This window comes from Corvus moneduloides, chromosome 4 (genome assembly GCF_009650955.1).
Source record: "Corvus moneduloides isolate bCorMon1 chromosome 4, bCorMon1.pri, whole genome shotgun sequence".
NCBI classification, from domain to species: Eukaryota; Metazoa; Chordata; class Aves; order Passeriformes; family Corvidae; genus Corvus; species Corvus moneduloides.
The window spans coordinates 49773432-49793003 of NC_045479.1; the positions used below are offsets into that span (position 1 = coordinate 49773432).

The 19572-nt window shown below is 38.7% G+C and overlaps 1 protein-coding gene across 4 annotated transcripts in view; it reads right to left on the minus strand.

Moving 5' to 3' along the window:
* Positions 1-19572, minus strand: part of TFEC (transcription factor EC) — a 98686-nt gene that overhangs the window by 26685 nt on the left and 52429 nt on the right. For all 4 annotated transcript variants that reach the window (XM_032107456.1, XM_032107455.1, XM_032107457.1 and 1 more), the window contains exons 2-3: positions 13124-13375; positions 10855-10950 (exon numbers count right to left, since the gene is read on the minus strand). In XM_032107456.1, the coding sequence (XP_031963347.1) occupies positions 10855-10950; positions 13124-13375 (348 nt within the window). The remainder of the gene's footprint in view (positions 1-10854; positions 10951-13123; positions 13376-19572) is intronic.

Here is a 19572-nt window from a genome sequence, read left to right on the forward strand (position 1 = left end):
CATTTCCTGGACATCAAGTTCATTTAACATATCATTACATAATCTGGTTCATAAGCCAGTAATGCTCTGTCTAAAATCAGTTAGGTTTCACATCTCCAAGATTTTTATTTGGAGTATGCTAAAAAAGCTGAATGATTGCAAATTATTGTCAAACAAGCATATCTTTGATTTCCATTTGTAGACAAGTTTTATTTTGCTTTGTGTTCCTTTAACGCATATAGTTTATTGTTCAACTTCCCCAGGTGACTACTGGGAGTGAATTTAGCTCCCTTAAGACTTTGCTTTGCTAAATTGAACGGGCCATGCTTCTTTAGACAGACTTCCCATGCTATGATAAGTTCTAACAAGCCCCTCTGTACCTTCCCTGCTTTGGTTTAGCTTTCCTGAAGGGAGGACACCTTTTTTTGCCTACAGCATTCAAGGAGTTCTGCACCCAGTGAATCCCATGCTGGATATTTCCTCATGTCTCTTGGAAACCAGTCTCATGATGGATACTAAGACCATATTTATCTCCTTTATGCAGTCCCATCATTTTGATGGCTTATAGTTATCCTCTGAACAACTAATGTAACCAGATCTTTTTCTGTCATCTCCAGTTAATGAGCTCCCAGCTTACAGCAGACATTCCTGTTATTAGTATTTAAATGAATGGCCTTCTTCTCAGTACTATTACATTCCTTCCATTTAGACTATTCTGTCATCACAGTCATATAATTCTTCCTCTATGATATCCTCATCCTTCTTTGTACTGGCAATACTTTTTACTTCTTTTACCTCAGTAAATTTCATCAGCATAAATTTATTTTTTGTAGCAAGATCACTAATGAAAATATTAAGTAAACTGAGATCAAGGATTGGTTATTGGTGCACTTCATTAACATCTTTTATTTTAAAAAAAACAAATTTTATAGTCTCTTTAGCTTGCTCCTTAGGCTGAAAGGAACTCTGTTCTGTTACTTTCTAGATAACCTGTATTGCATTTTACTACTAGGTGTTCATACGCAAGGTTGTAAACAGCTCTTCATACATCCAAAGGATGTCACTACTCAAGGATGATGGAGAGTGTATGTATATCATTGAAGAGCAGACACCTGACATGTTCTAGTTGTCTAAAATGGCTAAACCCTAGGATATCAAGAGCTCTTCATCAGAGTTATATGGACTGTCCTGATAGGCCAAAAAAGTTCATCAGCTACCCTGCTTTCCCTTGAAGAACCTGCAAACAGACAACAGGAAAGACTGTCCTGCAAGCCAGCTACCATTTCTCCCAGGGACTTACTTCCTTACAGTTACATTGACAAGCCCAAGTGTGTGATTAGAAGGGTCAAGATGTCCCCAGAAAAGACAGAGGTCAGGACCAGACTTCCTCCACCAGACATCTTCATTCTGCCCAGATCAGAAGTGCTCATGAAAAGAGGCAAGTGGGAAGTAAGTTGCAGGAATAGTCCTGCTAGCAGAAACTTCCTTCCCTACCCTCTTTTCCAAGGTTAATAACTGCAGACATACAACCCAACCAAGTGTGCCTGTTTCCTGCAGTAATAACGTATGGCACGCTTCCACAGCAGCTGCTGTGCAGTACAGACCATTCTGAGGATCGCTGACCCTATTACACATGGTCAGGTTGCTGTACTGCACCTGCAGCCTTGGAAAACTTAACAGGGAGCCACAACACTTGTGGCTTTACTTGTCACAAGAAGAGAGAGACTGTGTAGCTGCCTAACCTGAAAGGTTGGGTACTGCATCTGCAAGAGAAAATTTCTTTTGGTGCTTGTTAAAAATTGGTACTTGCTCAGACAGCATCTAAGACAAACGATTTGTGCAATATTTTATCATTTCCCACCCCTAAATATATCCCGCTTAAATCACGTTTTCACGAGCTTAATTGATAGCATCACTTCAGAAAACAGTTTTGTAAAATGAGGTTACTTCGCCTTCTTAGCCGCAAAAAAGTTTTAGAACCCATCTATTTCAAGGTGGTTCTTGCTTATTCATTTTAATTAAAAAGAAAAAGAGAAAGAAAAAAAGAAAAAGAAAAAAAGAAAAAGAAAAGGAAAAAGAAAAAGAAAAAAAGAAAAAAACAAAAGTAGGAATTTTGCAAAATTTTTAAGTTGTCATCCCATATATGCATCCCAAATATAACAATCTCATTATGGAATTGTGTCCACAGTTCATTTTGCATATCAAGTAAGAGTTTATATTTGTGTTACTGGGGTACACAACCCAGTTGAAAACATAGTTAATTGCTTGTCGTGCCTTTACAATTTATTCATGACAGGTTGACTTTTTCTCAATCCTTTACGTTCACAGATTGACATCAAAATGTGCACTGAATTTGGCCAAATAATGAGTTGATCAATAAATGCATATTAACACATATTAACAAATCCTTTTGCTAAATAACAATGCCTGGTATAATGGGTGTTTCCAGGTTTTGACAAGGGGAAAACTGGGCCAATTCTCGTATCTTCAATGTGTGTTTCAATAAATTTTGACTTTTCATCTTTTCAAATTTCTTGCAGACAGGATGCACAATCTTGTCAATACAAGCACTGTGCTGAAAGACTAGGCCTCAGCTTTCTTTTTCAGTTGCTATCCTGCTTGAAGAAAGTTGAACATAAGCTGTGTTATCCTTTTTATTTGTAAGGATGTGTTTGCACTATCAATTGCCAAAGAAGTTGTAGTGTACTGTTTTCAGAATCTACAAGATCCCATTTACAGCTAAATTTTCTTGGTCCTTTTTTAATTGCAATACAAAATACTTGTATTTGAGTACATAAGGTCAGCAATAACAATTCAAAAATGTTCCAGTTTATCTTTTTATTGTGTAGAGACTAGCAGAAAATACTATCCTTCTCAGTTTTGTTTTCATCTGAACAAATTGTATCTCCTTCTATATTTATCTTTAACATGTTTCATAATTACACAATCCTCAACCAGGGACTTAATGTTCAGATGTCTTATATTACATATTATATATTATGCATGAAAACTGGTTCATTTTTTATCTTCCAATAATGATCATCAAGCTGGTTCATTATTCATCAGAGAAAAATGAACTCTCTTCATATTCCAGTCATAGTACATTTCTGCCCTGATCATATACATAGAAGTCCATTGTCTAGATAAATGTCTGATCAAATATGACCAAGCAAAGGAATTTTCTGGAGAATCAACCTTTTGCAAGAGGTATACACGCTTTCAATTACCATCTTTTAATTGTATATTTTTAGCTATTCTTGTCTTTGCTGGTCACAAAATTAACATAACAGACACAGTCCAGAAGTGGAGCAATGCTCTGATAATGTCATCATCCAACTTGGAGCCAGAAATCAAGTCATGAGGGTACTGCCCACTAAACCCCAGGTTCTGAAACCCAAAGATGCCAATTAAATGACATACCTGTTAGCTATTTTACTATTATTTCACTAGTAACACCAGTTAATGTACTAATGCCTGGTTCTGCCTTATTCAATTTTGTTGGATAGCGCATGTCAATACATATATCAAATCATTCAAATTCTTCCTCTGAAAACAATGACCAAATTTCAGCACAAAAAAAAGTAAAAAATTGAGCCTGAGGAAGAAGTGAAAACCACATTTATTTATGTCATATACTCTATATATTATATGCTTTATATCATGTCCTCTTAGATTTCATCTAACACCTAAATCTCTGAACATATTACAGTAAGGCTTCTGTGTTCTAGTGTGTTCATATGGATGTACCATGCAGAATTTAATTTTGGTTGAAAATTCTTCCTGTAGTGTTTGATTTCAGATATATTCACAAATGTTTATTTCTAGTGTGAATATAAATATGTATATATATAAATGTAAATATAGTGTAAATAGCTACTTCATAAACTACTTTACACATATATTAAAGGTCATGGAAGGCCTAAGCTGATGGAGAAGGAAGTGCTAAGAAAATCAGTTGTACTTTCAGAAGTTTATTTCTCAAAATGTACTTCAAGAAATCTTTGTGTTTTTCACAAGCTAGTTTTGTCTTGCAATAAAAAGCTTGACTGCTCCTGCAGAACAAAGTGGCCACTGTTGTCGCCTCCAAGCTCACAAGTCTTTTATTCAACCTATGTAAATGCCTTTGATGGAAATTCATAAAGTTTCTCTCAAGAAGGGATCATAACCTATATGCTGCAGACAGCAGTGAGTTTAGCATAATCTTCTTTATGACCTGTCATGTCCTAAGGACTTCAAGCCTTGCATTGCTGTATACAGACAACAACACAAGATGCAGCAGAGGCTTTGGGATACAATAGAATCTTCTTGGTGGCCCCAAACAGCAGGAGTTTTCTGGAAGATCCTGCTGCACATGGGTTTGGAATTAATAAGGAATGAACATTAAGACAATTAGAAGTTTGTTTTAACTATCCTTTTCTCTTACTTCTGTTAAACAAATGTTAAGGTCTGAGATAAAGACCAGGTTTTTAAAAGGTACTTGGATACAAACAACTGTATATTTTAGAACAATACTTTCATTTATGTCTATTTACCTTTTAGAAAGAGAAAACCAAAGAGAAAAAAAAAATTTCTCTTAATTTCAGAGTTATGGAAACTTTACTACAGTTGCATGAAGGTTGAATCTTTTCATTCCCTTTAAGCCAGAGAGTTCTGCCCCCAAAATAGAGAAGGATTAGTAAACACTTGTCTGTTAGCATGCTAGAGACAGAGCTGAAATTGTTGGTAATTTTGCACAGCTTTTGAATGCTGCAGCTAAGTAAAAACAGACCACAGTTCTTCTCCTGACCCAAAGTAATGTATACTTTATTCTATGAAGACCTTTGCTACAGCATGAGGTAAATTGTGCAGGCAAGAAAGCTGTACACTGCCCATTTCCACCTCAAACTTCTAAATTGCGTGAAATACCAAAAGAAAACCTTCATCTGACATTTGTATGACATTCAAAACAGCAGTGGCAGTAATAACAAAAGATACTTCCAGCTGCAGGAAACAGGCCTGAGGAGTTCTGCATTTGTGCTTTTCATAGTTAGTTTTTGCAACTGAAGCAACTGAGAAACACAATTTCCTACCTAACGCTTTTATAGTATTGAAAAAAGACAAAGAAAATGTTTTCTCACCAGTTTCATTTTTGAGGTGTCTATTATTTCCTCAATAGCTACCGACTGTTCCTTCTCCTTCATTTTTCTTGTTAAACTTGTAAATGATACTAGAGAGTGCTAGACAGAAGTTTATATACTTAGATGAACTTTGATTCTTCCTTGGACTTTAAGACTAATCTAGTGTAGAATGTGATTGACAAAGCATTTTCATTGATGTTATGCAGCCTTTTCAAGTTAGCCAACCTAAGCAAATGAGGTTGTTAATGTTTACTCTGGCCCTTTCTCTAAAATGGTTTTGAACTTTAGCAGATTTTATCAGCTTACAAGGGTTGCCAAATTACATCAGTATTCACTAAATAAAAAATACTCATGATTATGCAGTAGGGGGCTGCCTAGATCAGCAATGCTATATTCACCTCTAATGGAAAGCCGGGTTTACTTCATGATTGAATAACTGCAGCAATTATTGAATAAAATACTTTGGAGCATATCTACTTGAATTTCTTCCTTCTGTATGATTTCTGAGAATGGGACAGACAGCAGGTTTTGTGATCCATCCAGATGGTCACCATCAATATTTAACAAATAATTAATACAAATACGAATTATTAATGTCATGATGAGAAACTGTGACCTCAAAGACCTTGTAATAGGAGAGAGATTTTGCAGACAGAGTGAACTATGCTTTTACCAATAAATAGTGTCTCCATAAAATCAAATGCAGAGTTAACAGATTTAGTCAGAACTTTATACCAGCTGTAGTTAATAGAATCATAAAAATTAAAGAAGGAAAACATCTATCTGTCCTGTCCTGATCTAACTTCTACTCCATACCTCTCCATACTCCATACAAGATTTTTTTCAAATGCAGCAACTGAGGATTTTCTCCACAAGCTCTTTTCCTGCAAGAGTGGCAGAAGTGAAGGAATCCCACTGACCTGACTCCCAAGCAGACTGGATATAGACAGTAGCTCCCAATCTTAGTGAAATAGTGAAATATGAATACATGAAATGAAGTCATGAAAGGAAAGGAGTGAAGCCTCAGAAGATCCCCCAAGAGGTGCCATTGCAAGGCATCACCTTTGCAGAGTATTTCCACCTTTCCCCTGTCCAGCTTTCAGCATGCCCAGGTGCTTTTGCTTCCCTTCTCTGTTAGTGGTTTAAATCTTCTTTTCCCAACATTCTTGCTGCTAAGCTAATTCAAGGGGATAGTTAAAGAAAACATTTCCTAAATATTACAAATAAATCATAGTATCATAGAATGTTGAGAGGTGAGTATGGCCCTTAAAGACCATATAGTCCCAACCCTCCCTGCCATAGGCAGGGACACCTCTCACTAGATCAGATTGCTCAAGGCCTTAATCAGTCTGGCCTTGAACAATGCTGGGGTTGGGGCATTCACAACCTCCCTGGGCAACCTGAGCCAGTGTCTCACCACCCTCACAGCAAAGAATTTCTTCCTACATGAACATGGAAACCTTTTTTTCTTGGTTTTATTTGCTACTGGACATGGAAAAAAATTCAGCAAAAAGGCTTTCCATGAAGAAGGTTTCAATTTTCTTCCAAGCAATCTGAAAGGAACTGCTCCATTTAGTTTATTCATTCAGTAATGACTACTCCAGCAGCATGGAGCTGAACTGGTCCAACATACAAGCAGTTGGGCCTCTCCTGGTAACTTTTTGAAATCCAATTTCATGGTAGTGCTCTGCCTGAAGCACTTCTCTGCAACTACTTCTTAGCTCTCATTGCCAGCCATCTAACTGCTACAGAGCCTCTGTCCCCAGGCTTCTTCAATAATAGTGCTGAAAGCTCATGTTTTCTTGTGCACCAGAAAAAAAAGACAACTTAGAATCCTTGAAAATGTTCACAAGATTAAATTATTTTTCTTGCTGGTCCCACCCAGGTCTGTGCAAGAGAGGCCCATGCCATTGCAGAACATTAATTTCCTCTCACTTCATTCTCATTCCAAGCCAGTCAATCTCCTAATGCTTTTGACATAAGTTTTAGTGGACTGCATATCAAGTAGAGAATATTATCACAGTTGTACAGTGATTATCTGGACTGCAACAGTTATTTCTGAATGAAGGTACTGGTAAATTGCCAGCTGCTTTCATACAGATCTCCACTGTGATTGCTCGATTACTGGGTTTACTGGTGAGTCTTAGAGCTGTATACGTATAATAACAAAACATTTTGTATTAAGAAGTGGTTCACAAGATCACACACTGTTAAATCCCACCCCGAAAAGCACAGAGATCCTATTTTTTAACTCTGCTTTTTCCTGTGTCTCTTCACTGTGACTAATGCCCTCCACATCTGTTTTAATACAACGTTCCTTAAATTTCTCTTTTTCAGATATTAAAAGCAATGTAGAGCACAGATTTTACTACCTGCCCTAAACTTTTAATGATGGTGCAATATTTGCTTTGTATTAACAGATGTAAACATCTACACTTCCTGTGTTCTGAACATTTGGAAATATTAATATACTTTAAATTCACTACAGAATGTTAAATAGACTGTAAGGATTTTGATTAAGAATGAACTTTTGATTAAAAGTATTTACTTTTCAAATGCCTTCCAACATATCTGACCTACATGACAGTAGTTCACTTCTAAAACTCACTCATATTATTTGTTTCATTTTTTTTAATGATTTCTGTATGGTCAGGAACAAACCTGTTGCTCCTAATATGATAGTCAGAGAAAAAAATATTTTCTTATAATAAATAAATACACTGCTGTCTGTTAATAAGATTTTCATAAAACTAAATTATTACAACAAGAAAAAATTACTTTAAATTGGTGTCATCTTCAAGGGTCTTTTTAAATTAAATCTTACCTTCTCCATGATGAACAAACAGTTGTCATTAAATGATAGTTCATAAGAGTAGTTATGGTTTTATTTCAGCTATGTTTTATGAACAAAGATATTATTTGGTTTGGAAATACCTTCCGAAGAATCAAGACCTTTTGCATGTAGGGAGCACCTAGTCTTACATTTTAACTGAACTTTAAAAAAATTGTTGTAAAATGTAGGTCTCTGCCATAGGGTACTCTGAAGAGCAGTAGAAACACAGTCAGAAAATTCCCTACTTTGAGCAATTCTTAAGTGACCACCCAAAACCAGACAGTTTCATGAAGTTATAAATTTGGATCCAAACACAGTAAAAGCCAGATAATCCACTCTTCAGAAGCTGTAATTATTTAAATGAGAGATGGAGGAATGTTCTTCTTTTCACTTCTCTGATTCTACTAATACATAACTGTAATTCAGTAATTCAGGGTGAGATAATGAGCCTTTGAGCAATTATTCACGAGTGGTCTCACAGAATTCAATGTCTTCATTTAATGTGCCATTAAAATGGTACATGGGTGCATTTGACTAATGCAAACTAATGCATCACACAACAGGTTACACTGTAAAAAGTAGAAAAATTACTCAGTCACTATCCATTGAGAACACTGAGACAGGAAAGTGGCATCATGAATTTGTTTTTTTTCAAGAAAAGATTTTGCTGAAAAAACACCCGAGCCTTTTACCACATTCTGAAAACCAAGTCAGCCCATTTCTGAACTTCAGAGAAACTACTCTGCCCAGTTTGCAAAATCAAGACAATCCCAAGTAAGGAAATTCTAAGAAAAAATTCTAGAAATACTTAAGCATTATGCTGGAGAAATTTAACGAAAAAACAAATGCCAAATCAGCCAGATACAGAGGCAACTCAGTCTCCCCTGAAATCTCACTTACTCCATGCTCATGTCAGCCACCACATTAAGGCATCTTGTGCAGAAGTACATCAGAGCTACAATGGGTCCTTGCTGAAGTACAGCACAAACCCAGCACATCTTCTCGGGGAAATTAGATATTCTCCCACTGCTGATCGTGTCTCCTAGCCCAGTACTCTTTTAATGCATACATTTTTAGCCCAGATAACAAAATTTCATTATTCTTATTGTGATAATGAAAAGCTGGATATAAAAATATTATTTCTACCTGTCTCTCTATCTTTCTCTATTGAACAGCTTATGACCAAAATTTTGCTGCCAGATTTAGGATGTTGCCTGAAAGATGGCATAAAACCAAGTGGCGTGAGCTAAATGCCTGACATCATCTCCATATGCCTAATTCTTTTGTATATTTTTAGAGGACATGATGCTAAAAGAGAGATAAAAGAAGCAAAGGCACTGCTCAATTTCCTCATACTGATGCAGTTTGCAAGCCTTGTTGAAGACAGGCTTTATTTTGCCATAGTATTGAACAGAGAGATTGGAAAATGCATGCTACTCCCAGGCTTACCTAGCAGTCTGCTGATTTCCTCAGCACAAATGAAAATCCAAATACCATTACTTGTCCCAGAGGCACTTCAGGAGTCCCAAAACTTTGCAAGTACAATACCAGCAAGGCCTAAAAGACACTGCATATTGTCTTCCTCATCAAGAGTAGGGTATTCAATAAATTTTAGAGAGAAATGTCCTTCATGGCTGAAGATAAAGGCTAATGAACCTGGAATTAGCATAGATTAACATCATCCAGTTTTAAAAGGTTTTGAGGGAGTATGACTTCAACCCAAACCCAGAATTCATACCACTCATCACCATCCCACAGTATCATATCTGACAGAATCCTCCCCTGCCTTACTTTAATTTGAGCCAAAATATTAATTCACTCCCTGGGGACCACTCCTTTGCTATGTTCTCTACTGAGATATGCATAAATCAGTCCAGCTGCATCAGTTTTGTAGTTGGCATGCAAACTTCAGGTGTTCGTGGAAATGTTAATTGGCATTAATGCTGGACTCTATAGTGGGCAACATAGAAGAGTAGAGATTTTGTCTCCTAAGGTATTTTTGTAGCCAGTGAAGTTCTGCAAGTCAGAAAAAGATGTTCCTCCAGAGGGCGATTAAGAGCAAGCACCTGACTGTATTCCGAAGTGAACTTGGTAGATTGTCAAAGCCTATGAAAATCCTTCTGCCTTCATCAGGGTGAAATTCCCCTTTACTGGTGTACAGTTTAAAGCCCTGAGGACAAACAGTTCCCTACATAAGCTAGGGTAGAGAGGACAACATACATCCTTCTGTAAAGTGCATTACAGTTATTGATAGGTATTACTTTCATAAATAATAATGCTCTGTATGTTGTTGTGTCCAGAAAAGAGTCATCCTTCCTCTTCAAATACGTAACATATATGGAAACATAAATAGCCTTTGTTAGTCCTCTCACATTTCTTCGCAGACACATCATAAAATTGAAGTTTGTTACATTAATTCCTGTGAAGAAATCACATTTCTCTTGTTTTTCCTTGACAAATTATTCAACTAAATGCCACTTGTCTACATGAAAATCTAGAACTAGAGCCTTGCTTCAGCATAAGACACTGGAGAAACCACCGTACCATAGAAACTATCACATGGGGAAGCTTTAACTTTTTTTTAGTTGAGGTAGAAGGATCTTTAAGAAAGGCTATAAAAGGCCTTCTAGGATTCAGACACTTTTTATCCTTATTATTTTTAGCACTGAACAGGAATTAGTAGGTTATGCACCAGACATTTTTCTGATCTAGAACCACAAATGTTATTCAGACTACTTAAAAGAACTGTCTCACCACATTTGTGTCCTTTTCTGTACTATTTATTGACAAAAAGGCAATCAACTGAAGGGAAAGGAGAATAGTCCACTGGTACTATTCCTTAGTCTCTGAACTCTGATACACTTGAATCACTCAAAGAAGTTTTTCTAGTATAAAAAGCAAGATGAAATTCAACAAAATACTTACAGTTCTTTGCATTAGTAAAGGAGTTTCAGAACAACCTATCCCTTCATCATTAAAATTTGATTCCATATTGATTATGTCTTCAATCACCTCTTCCATCTGAAAAAATAATATTTTAAGACAAATCACTACAGATAATAATGGAAAAAAGTTATTTTAAAAATACAGAGGAATTAATCTTGAGTATCTATTACAGCAATAAAACTGAATTTCAGAAGTTCATATCTTAAAATTCAAACACTTCTATACAATCTTCACATTTTTTACTTCTTGTGAAACCAGTTGTGGTTTAGCAAGATACATCTTTCCTCTTAAACATCAGCCCATGCCCCTATTTTAACCCCTTATTGCAACACCACGATCAGATGACAGGAGGGCATGGTTAAGTTGTAACTGTGACCTGTCATGTTGATCAAATGTGTCATATTGCTGCATTGGTGCAGGAAGACTGAAAGGAACCTCTGGTTCTGCAGCTGTATGGGTCACTCAAGGTTTGGTGTTACATGCTGCCCTCTTCAGCAGGTAGGGGTTTTTTTTGTTTAGCAGTACAGTGGATACTTTTCCAGACAGCCTTCTGGTCCCACTTTTGATCTAATCTGAGCCATAAACTATTGAGGCAGATGGAATAGCTCATTAATTACTTGGGATGAAACAATGAATACTTTGCAGGCCTATAGAGAGATATATATATAGATTTGGACAAAGTGCAACATGAGTTTTCAATTATAATTTTGGTCTAGTTCCATTCACAAAATAATTTTGGGGTAGATCCCATGGTGAGCATGTCACTTTTAACTCTACTATCTTCAGCTCTTGGTTGCTGAAGGAAGTGTAGATGGTCCTATGCAACGAAAGTATCACACAGCCATTTCAACACAGACCTTTCAACACAGACTTTTAGGCCACATGGCCCAGCACAGCTCATACATGCATTTCTCTTCCTCTCTAAAACCAGAGAAGTGTTGTGCCAGGAGTTGTGCCCAGACTTATCTAGGAAAGCACCACCAGGGCCAAAAGGGTACCAAGAAATGCTGGCACTTAGACAACATGAAGGAGTGCAGTTTACTGGGTGTTGGGTCTATATTACTTACTGATATAATTATACCCTACTCTTAACCACAGGGAACACCCACACTAGGAAATTACACTGTGCCAGTCATCCCCCTGAGATGAGATTATTCAAATCATTGCAAAGATGCCAGGATCTTGGCCAGTGCCAACCATCATCCTCCCAGTCTTCACCAGGCACTGGTCTTGAGAGGAGTTTACAAGCAGCCTTCTTCTCACCAGAAGTGACAGAGAGTGGTACAAGGGCAGGCTCCTGATCAGACCCAAAATGCCTGAGAACTGTTCCAGCACACTGCACTTTGACAGCATGGAGGTGGTCACATAGATGTCCACAAAGGCCGTTTAAAATAGCATTTTAAAGTAGCTCCAGTAATCCATAAACCTGACTTAAAATGTCAGTTGTTAATGCAGGAGGAATAGAGAGGCCCCAGATGAACTCTCCAGGAAGCTTTATGGGCTCCCTCATGCTTTGCTACATAACATCCAAATGCTCAAATGAGTCACTGTGTATTTGTAAGATTCTTCTGTTCTATTAAAGTCCAAGACATGATACAGCATCTCCATTTCTCATTTCTGTAGGAATTCCCCTTTTACCTAATAAACAGTCTCTTTTGAAATCTATTGAAGTATTAAAAGCCATAATGACCTACGTCTCACACTGACTAAGAATCTGACATTGTATTATAGCTGCACCTCTATTAAAATCGATGGTGACATTAAAGTTAGCATATCTTTGCCAATTTACCCAAGATAACCCATATAAAAATATACCAGCTAACTGAAAAATGAATGAGTAGGTTTTTCAGTTATATCTTGAAGGTAATCAGTATTTAACTTTTTTTATGCGGCTAGGTTAATACCTTTACACAGAAACAACTCCCATCTGAACGAAAAAGTTTTGCTTTGCGAAGTGCATATTCAGCAAACATACAGCAACATATGATGCATATAGAAAAAGATGCAACAGTACATTTTATCTGGCAGCAGTCTAAAAGCTTGATCCTGCAGTAAGCTATTCATAGGCATACAAGGGAATGACCCACATAATTCAAAATGATACAGAAAGCAACTGCTGTAACCAGAGGCTCCTTGAAAGCAGAGAAAGTAATCTCTTGCCCACTTCTAGTACAAGGTGGGTCATGTAAGTTTTTTGTAGAAGTAGACAAAGCCCAGCTCCCCTTTCCTTCACCCAGCACTGCCCTACCGCATTTTCGTGTTCTCCTCCAAGGGCCAGCAGCTTGGTGACAGGGCTTTCCAGAGTGCCAGTGCTGCTCACTGGTGGCATGTGTCCGTTTCTTAGAATGGAGGTCACTCCCGCAGGCTGGATTGTGTGAGAGTGGGACAGGGAGAGCGTCTGGCTGGACAGCTTGGTATCAAGGGTCAGGTATTGTTTCACCTGGTGCCTCTGGCTCTGCTGTATGTGGTATCTAGACTGGTTTTCCAAGTGTGTTTGTACCTGGGAAGGAATGGAAATAATTGCTGAAGTTTCAAGTTGCTTGTATTGGTATTTATCCATATGCTCACCAAAAATACTTCAAAACAATTATTCAGCTTTAATAACACTTGGATAGAATTGTTAACCTTTTTTTTTTCCAGTTTTACACCCTTACACATATTTTATTTATTTACCCTTTTCCCTTACACAGCTGAACAAACACTGAAAAATTATAAAAAAAACAGAATTAGAAAAGATAACCATGATCCTGAGAAAAGACCAGAAATATGCTACTGGTCTCATTTCTCTCATTTAGAAGTGATCTCTCTTGAGATCACTGCAATCGAATCTACATGCATAGTACTCTAAAATTAGTATTGACTCTTTTGTACATGATAGAGTAAATAAGTGCAAAAAGAGAAATATAATCCAACCAACTTTAAATAACATCAACAACAGCAGACATTCATTCACACCTCAATCCACATTTGTCTCACCTTGTAATAAGTACAGTCACTTTAATGAAGCACTGCTGTACTTTTGCAATAGAGTCCAAGCTATAGTTCTGAATGACTGTTCACTATCCACAAACTGCACAGACTTCTTGAAGGGCCTCTTGAGGACAGATCACTTTTTTAGTGGATAGGGCTTTATAAACTGAGTGGTCATGCCAAAATGGCTGATTGAGTAAGACTTTGGGCCATCCTTTGATTACAGAGATTGACAGTTGCTACTTCAAACAGCTCCCATTTCAGATCAATGTCACATTCCTGCAATTTAACTACCAGAGGAGCACTGCATACATAAACCTTACTGTCATTTCAGCCCTGTGGCTCCCTCCGCTTCCTATGGCACGACTGGTCACAAATGTCTTGTAATAAATTTTTCTCAAGTGGCTTCTGTGTAGTAAGCATGATTAATATTTGTTATTATTTGTTATTAATAGAAAGACTTGTTTTGTAGACTTTTTCTCAAAAAAAATTTAGTCATTTAAGCAAACTACTTTTTGATTCCCCCAAAATACATAAGCAGAGATAAATAGCCATAAAAGCAGCTTGCATTTGAAGCTATATTTTTGTACAATATTGCAGTACCTACTTTATTTTTAATCATTACAGAATAATTTTATGTTTCTTTAATTTTCCATTCATATAAAAAAGACTATGCCATGAAGTAATGAATATGAGATTAATTATTTTGATGTAAGCCCTAAAGTTATTAAATAATATTCCATTAAAATATTGATATAAAATCTTAAATACACTGTTTGGATTTTCCCCTGGTTTGTGTTAGGAAGGTGTGCATACTTACATACATAAGGTTGCAAAAATTACAGCTGTATTTGGGATTTATTTAAATCATTATTTGTCTTGACTTAGATCTTTGTGTTAGTTTTAGAAAGTGCATAATGCACTGTTAGTTTAAGTTCTGATTTATCATGTGTAAGGATATATGTAAAATCACAACAAATAATTCAGATACTTATGCATCTATTTATTCCTTCATACTTAAGCTCGTATTGAAAATTAGATACTCAAGCATTTTCTTAAATGATAATCCAATGAAATCTACTGCATGCCAGTTTAACCAGAGTATTATCTTTGGGAAAAATCTAATAGATTAAGGGAAAACAAAAACAATACAACCACTGGATGGCTGTAGCAGGGATTCTGTGTGTAACTTTGTTTTCTGTTTCTCTTTCAGAAGCATCCATGGACAATTCATGATTATGCTGGACTCTGCACTCACTGACTGAGTCCACGCAAAGTGACCGCTGCCCAGAGGCTTGCAGTACCTAAACTGATGAAGATCTCTTTCCAGCAGTGCAGAACTCTGCAAGCAAGAGCTTTGAAAACACAGATTCTTTATGTGGTGTAAATGCGAGTGGGATCAACACGTAGGCTACAATTGCATTTACTGCATTTCACCCCCATTAATTTTTTATCTTAAATGAAGCTGACGAACATTTTGTAATGAGCAATTAATTTCTGCCTTAGAATTTCTATGGGCCTACCTGAAGCATAAAACAAAGAATATCGTATACCTTCAAATTAAATGGGAAACATAAGAAAACTGGAGTGTCCAAAATCTACACTACCTTGTTTTAAATTTGTTTTTAATAAGGAATTTTTATAAGTGAGTTGTGCTACAAGGAAACTGCTGAAAAGTCAATGGCTTGCTTTTTTTCTTTCTCTGGGCCCCAGATTGCTAGTGGCAGACCAAAATCTCTGTGCATCCTGTTTTCTTAGTGAACCACCACAGGACCATCCCACGGGGCAAAGGGAAGATCTGTGAAAGACAATCAGCTAACTGCTGACTAGGTAAAAACTAGTTTATCAGAAGTGCTTATTTAGTATGATAGGCTTTCAGTGATTATATCCTGTCCTGAACTTACACAAGCAGAAAAAGAATTAAAGCTTTGCTGATGGGATCTATGTTGCTATGGTTTTGCAAACCTCTCCACCCTTTTACTGTGCCAGTTACAGTCATTACAAAGCAGAACTTTTGAGGCTAAAAATGGATCTGTGCCCTGATTTTCATCTTTATATATTCTAAATAAGTCTTAGTACTTACTGCTAAAGTAAAGCACTTTTAAAAATCAAACCACAATGAAATGACAAAGCAGAATGGGAAAACTATTTTTATAATCGTATTGTTAACGTATAATAAAAGCGGGCGGGGGGAATTCATAGTGTGAGAAAGGAGTACTAAGATTGCAAGTCAAGATCTCAAAACATAGAACTTACTTTTAAAACTGTCCATGTAATGTGTGTGAACTAAGAGTAAAAACTCAAATCCTCATAATTTTATAAAACCAGATACTCTAGTGTCCCATTCCAAGTATGACTGTTTTATTCTCTACTGGGATGTTGCATGACTTCTGTTATCTTTTATTAGTGGTATTAAGGTAAGTTTCAGTTTAGATTTTCTGAATATTGCAGATGATTTAAGCTATTTTAAGTAAGTTTTGCTAAAATTTTAAACATTAAAGTTTGACTTGATTTTGAGCTTCATTTTAATGATTCACAAGGAGTGGTTAAGCACCGGCACACATTGCCCAGAGAGGCTGTGGAATCTCCATCCTTAGAGATTTTCACCACTTGTCTGGACAAGGCCCTGAGAACATGAAGAAGCAAAGAAATCTAAAAATGGGGAAATTTGAATTGATAGTCTACATATAGAAACTCTGAATAACCATTATCATGTCTGGTGAAAAAGTGATGTGACAGGTTAGAAGTTCACTGAAATTAATGCAAAAAGCAAAAGACCTGAAATATCAGTTCCACATAAAGTAATTTCACAAGTAAAATAACCAAGATCAACATGCACTTGGCTGCTTAGAGATCTTAATCATGCGTTTCTTAGATCCACCAAACATAATCTTTCTCCAAAAAATATGGGGAAAAGAAGAGATTTTCCAGGGAAGAAGAATTTTGATTTTTCCCAATAATCCTAGTATGGTATCCTCCAGCAGTGCTGGGAGACTGATTTGGCAATTCAGTATCTTTTGAGGAATTCCCATAATCTGTGACAAAATTTTATCAGAGTCTATGTGGGATTTTAAGGTTCAGATGTTTTTGCTGATGCACCTTTTACTGTCTGTCTCGGTTTTGAAAGACAGGTGTCTGCTAAGGAAGGCAGAGGCCCCCCTTGAAGTGGCAGATATAACCCCTTTTCCCTCCAAGTTATTATATTTTGAAATCAAGAGCCTTTAGGCGAAGATGTGGGAAATAGGAATAACAGTTCTTTACTATATATATATATGTATATAACCAGTCAAACAAAACAACAACAACTATGGCAGTAACAGCAATCACAAACCCAGTGCCAGCCTTCTCGGCTGTCAGGCTATTTCCCCTCGGGTGCAGTTCCGCTCGCAGCCGGCAGGGGCGCTGGCGGCTCCCGGTGAGCAGGGCAGGTGCGATGGTTCCCCCGCGGCTGCAGGGGGCGCTCCGGAGCGAGCTCGGGGAGCACGCGGCACCGGTGCCCTGGGATCCCGGGAAGGGATGGAACAAAGGCTTCACAAACCCCTGGGCAGTTGATCCCGGGCTCTCAGGGACAGCAGGCTGGAACGGCAGGGACGAACGCAAATCCCGGGTGGCAGACGAGATGTATCCAGATGGGAAAAACCCACGGAGGCCCAGGCAGGCAGGGCGAGCAGGGCTACAGCGTAGCGAAAGCTCGAAGCAGCAGCGGAGCAGGGCAGCCACAGCTCGGTCTCCAGCAGGGCAGGGAAAGCGGCTTTTGGGGTCCCGGCGTTGTTTCCAGCAGGAAGAAAGAACGGCCAAAAAAGAAAGAAGCAGCAGCTCCTTTCTCTGCAGCTTCTCTCCCCGGACGCTCAGAGCGAACTGACCCCACACCCAGGTATAGACAAAGGAGTAGCCAGGTCCGCCCCACTCCCCTTTTGTCTTTCTTAAGTACAGCTATTTGTCCCCTAGCAACATGCATATGGGAGAAAATTCCTTTAACAGAGAAAAAACAGACTAAACTAAAACCCCAACATTATCCACCCCGAATTTTTTCCCATACTAACATGTTACATGAAACTTAACTTTTTTAACCATATAAGTCTATGCATTACCCAAATTATATACAAATATACATGCTGGTACTGATACAAGTACAGAGCCATGGGTAGTTCACCCTAAAACAAGGTCCCCTTGAGGTAAGCATCGGGTCTCTCCATCCTTTTGCATCACCCACCAGGTGCAGCCTGGTCCCTGAGCAAAAACAACCCCACGGATGGGTTTGTCTTTGCTCAAGGCAGACTTTACCCAAACAGTTTTTCCAAGCATACCTCTCATGTGCACCACTGGAACCTTATCCCCGTCTGTTGTTTGTAGGGGTTCAGATTGGGCAGGGCCTGCTCGGCTGGTGGAACCTCGAGTGTTAACTAACCAGGTGGCTCTTGCTAAATGCATCTCCCAGTTTTTGAAAGTCCCCCCACCCAGTGCCTTCAAGGTGGTTTTAAGCAGTCCATTACACCGCTCAACCTTCCCAGCTGCTGGTGCATGGTAAGGGATGTGGTACACCCACTCTATGCCATGTTCTCTAGCCCAGGTGTTTATAAGGCTGTTCTTGAAATGAGTCCCATTGTCAGACTCGATTCTCTCAGGGGTGCCATGCCTCCAAAGGACTTGCTTTTCCAGGCCCAGGATGGTGTTCCGGGCAGTAGCGTGAGGCACAGGGTAGGTCTCCAGCCACCCAGTGGTGGCTTCTACCATTGTGAGCACATAGCGCTTGCCTTGGCGGGTTTGAGGCAGTGTGATGTAATCAATCTGCCAGGCCTCCCCATACTTGTATTTGGACCATCGCCCGCCATACCACAGAGGCTTCACCCGCTTGGCCTGCTTGATCGCAGCGCATGTCTCACAATCATGGATCACCTGGGAGATACTGTCCATGGTTAGATCCACCCCTCGGTCTCGTGCCCACTTATAGGTGGCATCTCTGCCCTGATGACCTGAGGCATCATGGGCCCATCGAGCTAGGAACAGTTCTCCTTTATGTTGCCAATCCAAGTCTATCTGGGACACCTCTATTTTCGCAGCCTGATCTACCTGTTTGTTGTTACGATGTTCTTCATTAGCCCGGCTCTTGGGGATGTGAGCATCTACATGACGGACCTTCACGGATAGCTTCTCTACCCGAGTGGCAATGTCTTTCCACTCTTCAGCAGCCCAGATTGGTTTTCCTCTGCGCTGCCAGTTTGCCTTATTCCACCTTTCCAGCCAACCCCACAGAGCATTGGCTACCATCCATGAATCAGTGTAGAGGTAGAGCTTTGGCCACTTCTCTCTTTCAGCTATGTCCAGAGCTAATTGGACAGCTTTGAGCTCAGCAAATTGGCTCGATCCACCTTCTCCTTCAGTAGCCTGTGCAACTTGTCGTGTGGGGCTCCATACAGCGGCTTTCCATTTCCGGCTAGCGCCTACAATTCGGCAGGAACCATCGGTGAAGAGGGCGTATTGTCTTTCACTCTCTGGTAGCTCGTTATATGGTGGGGCTTCTTTGGCACGTGTCACCTGCTCCTCTTCTTCTTCAGAAGATAACCCAAAAGTCTCACCTTCCGGCCAGTTCGTAATTATTTCCAAGATCCCAGGGCGACTTGGGTTTCCAATTCGGGCGCGCTGCGTGATGAGGGCAATCCATTTGCTCCAAGTAGCGTCGGTGGCGTGATGCGTGGAGGGAATCTTTCCTTTGAACATCCACCCCAG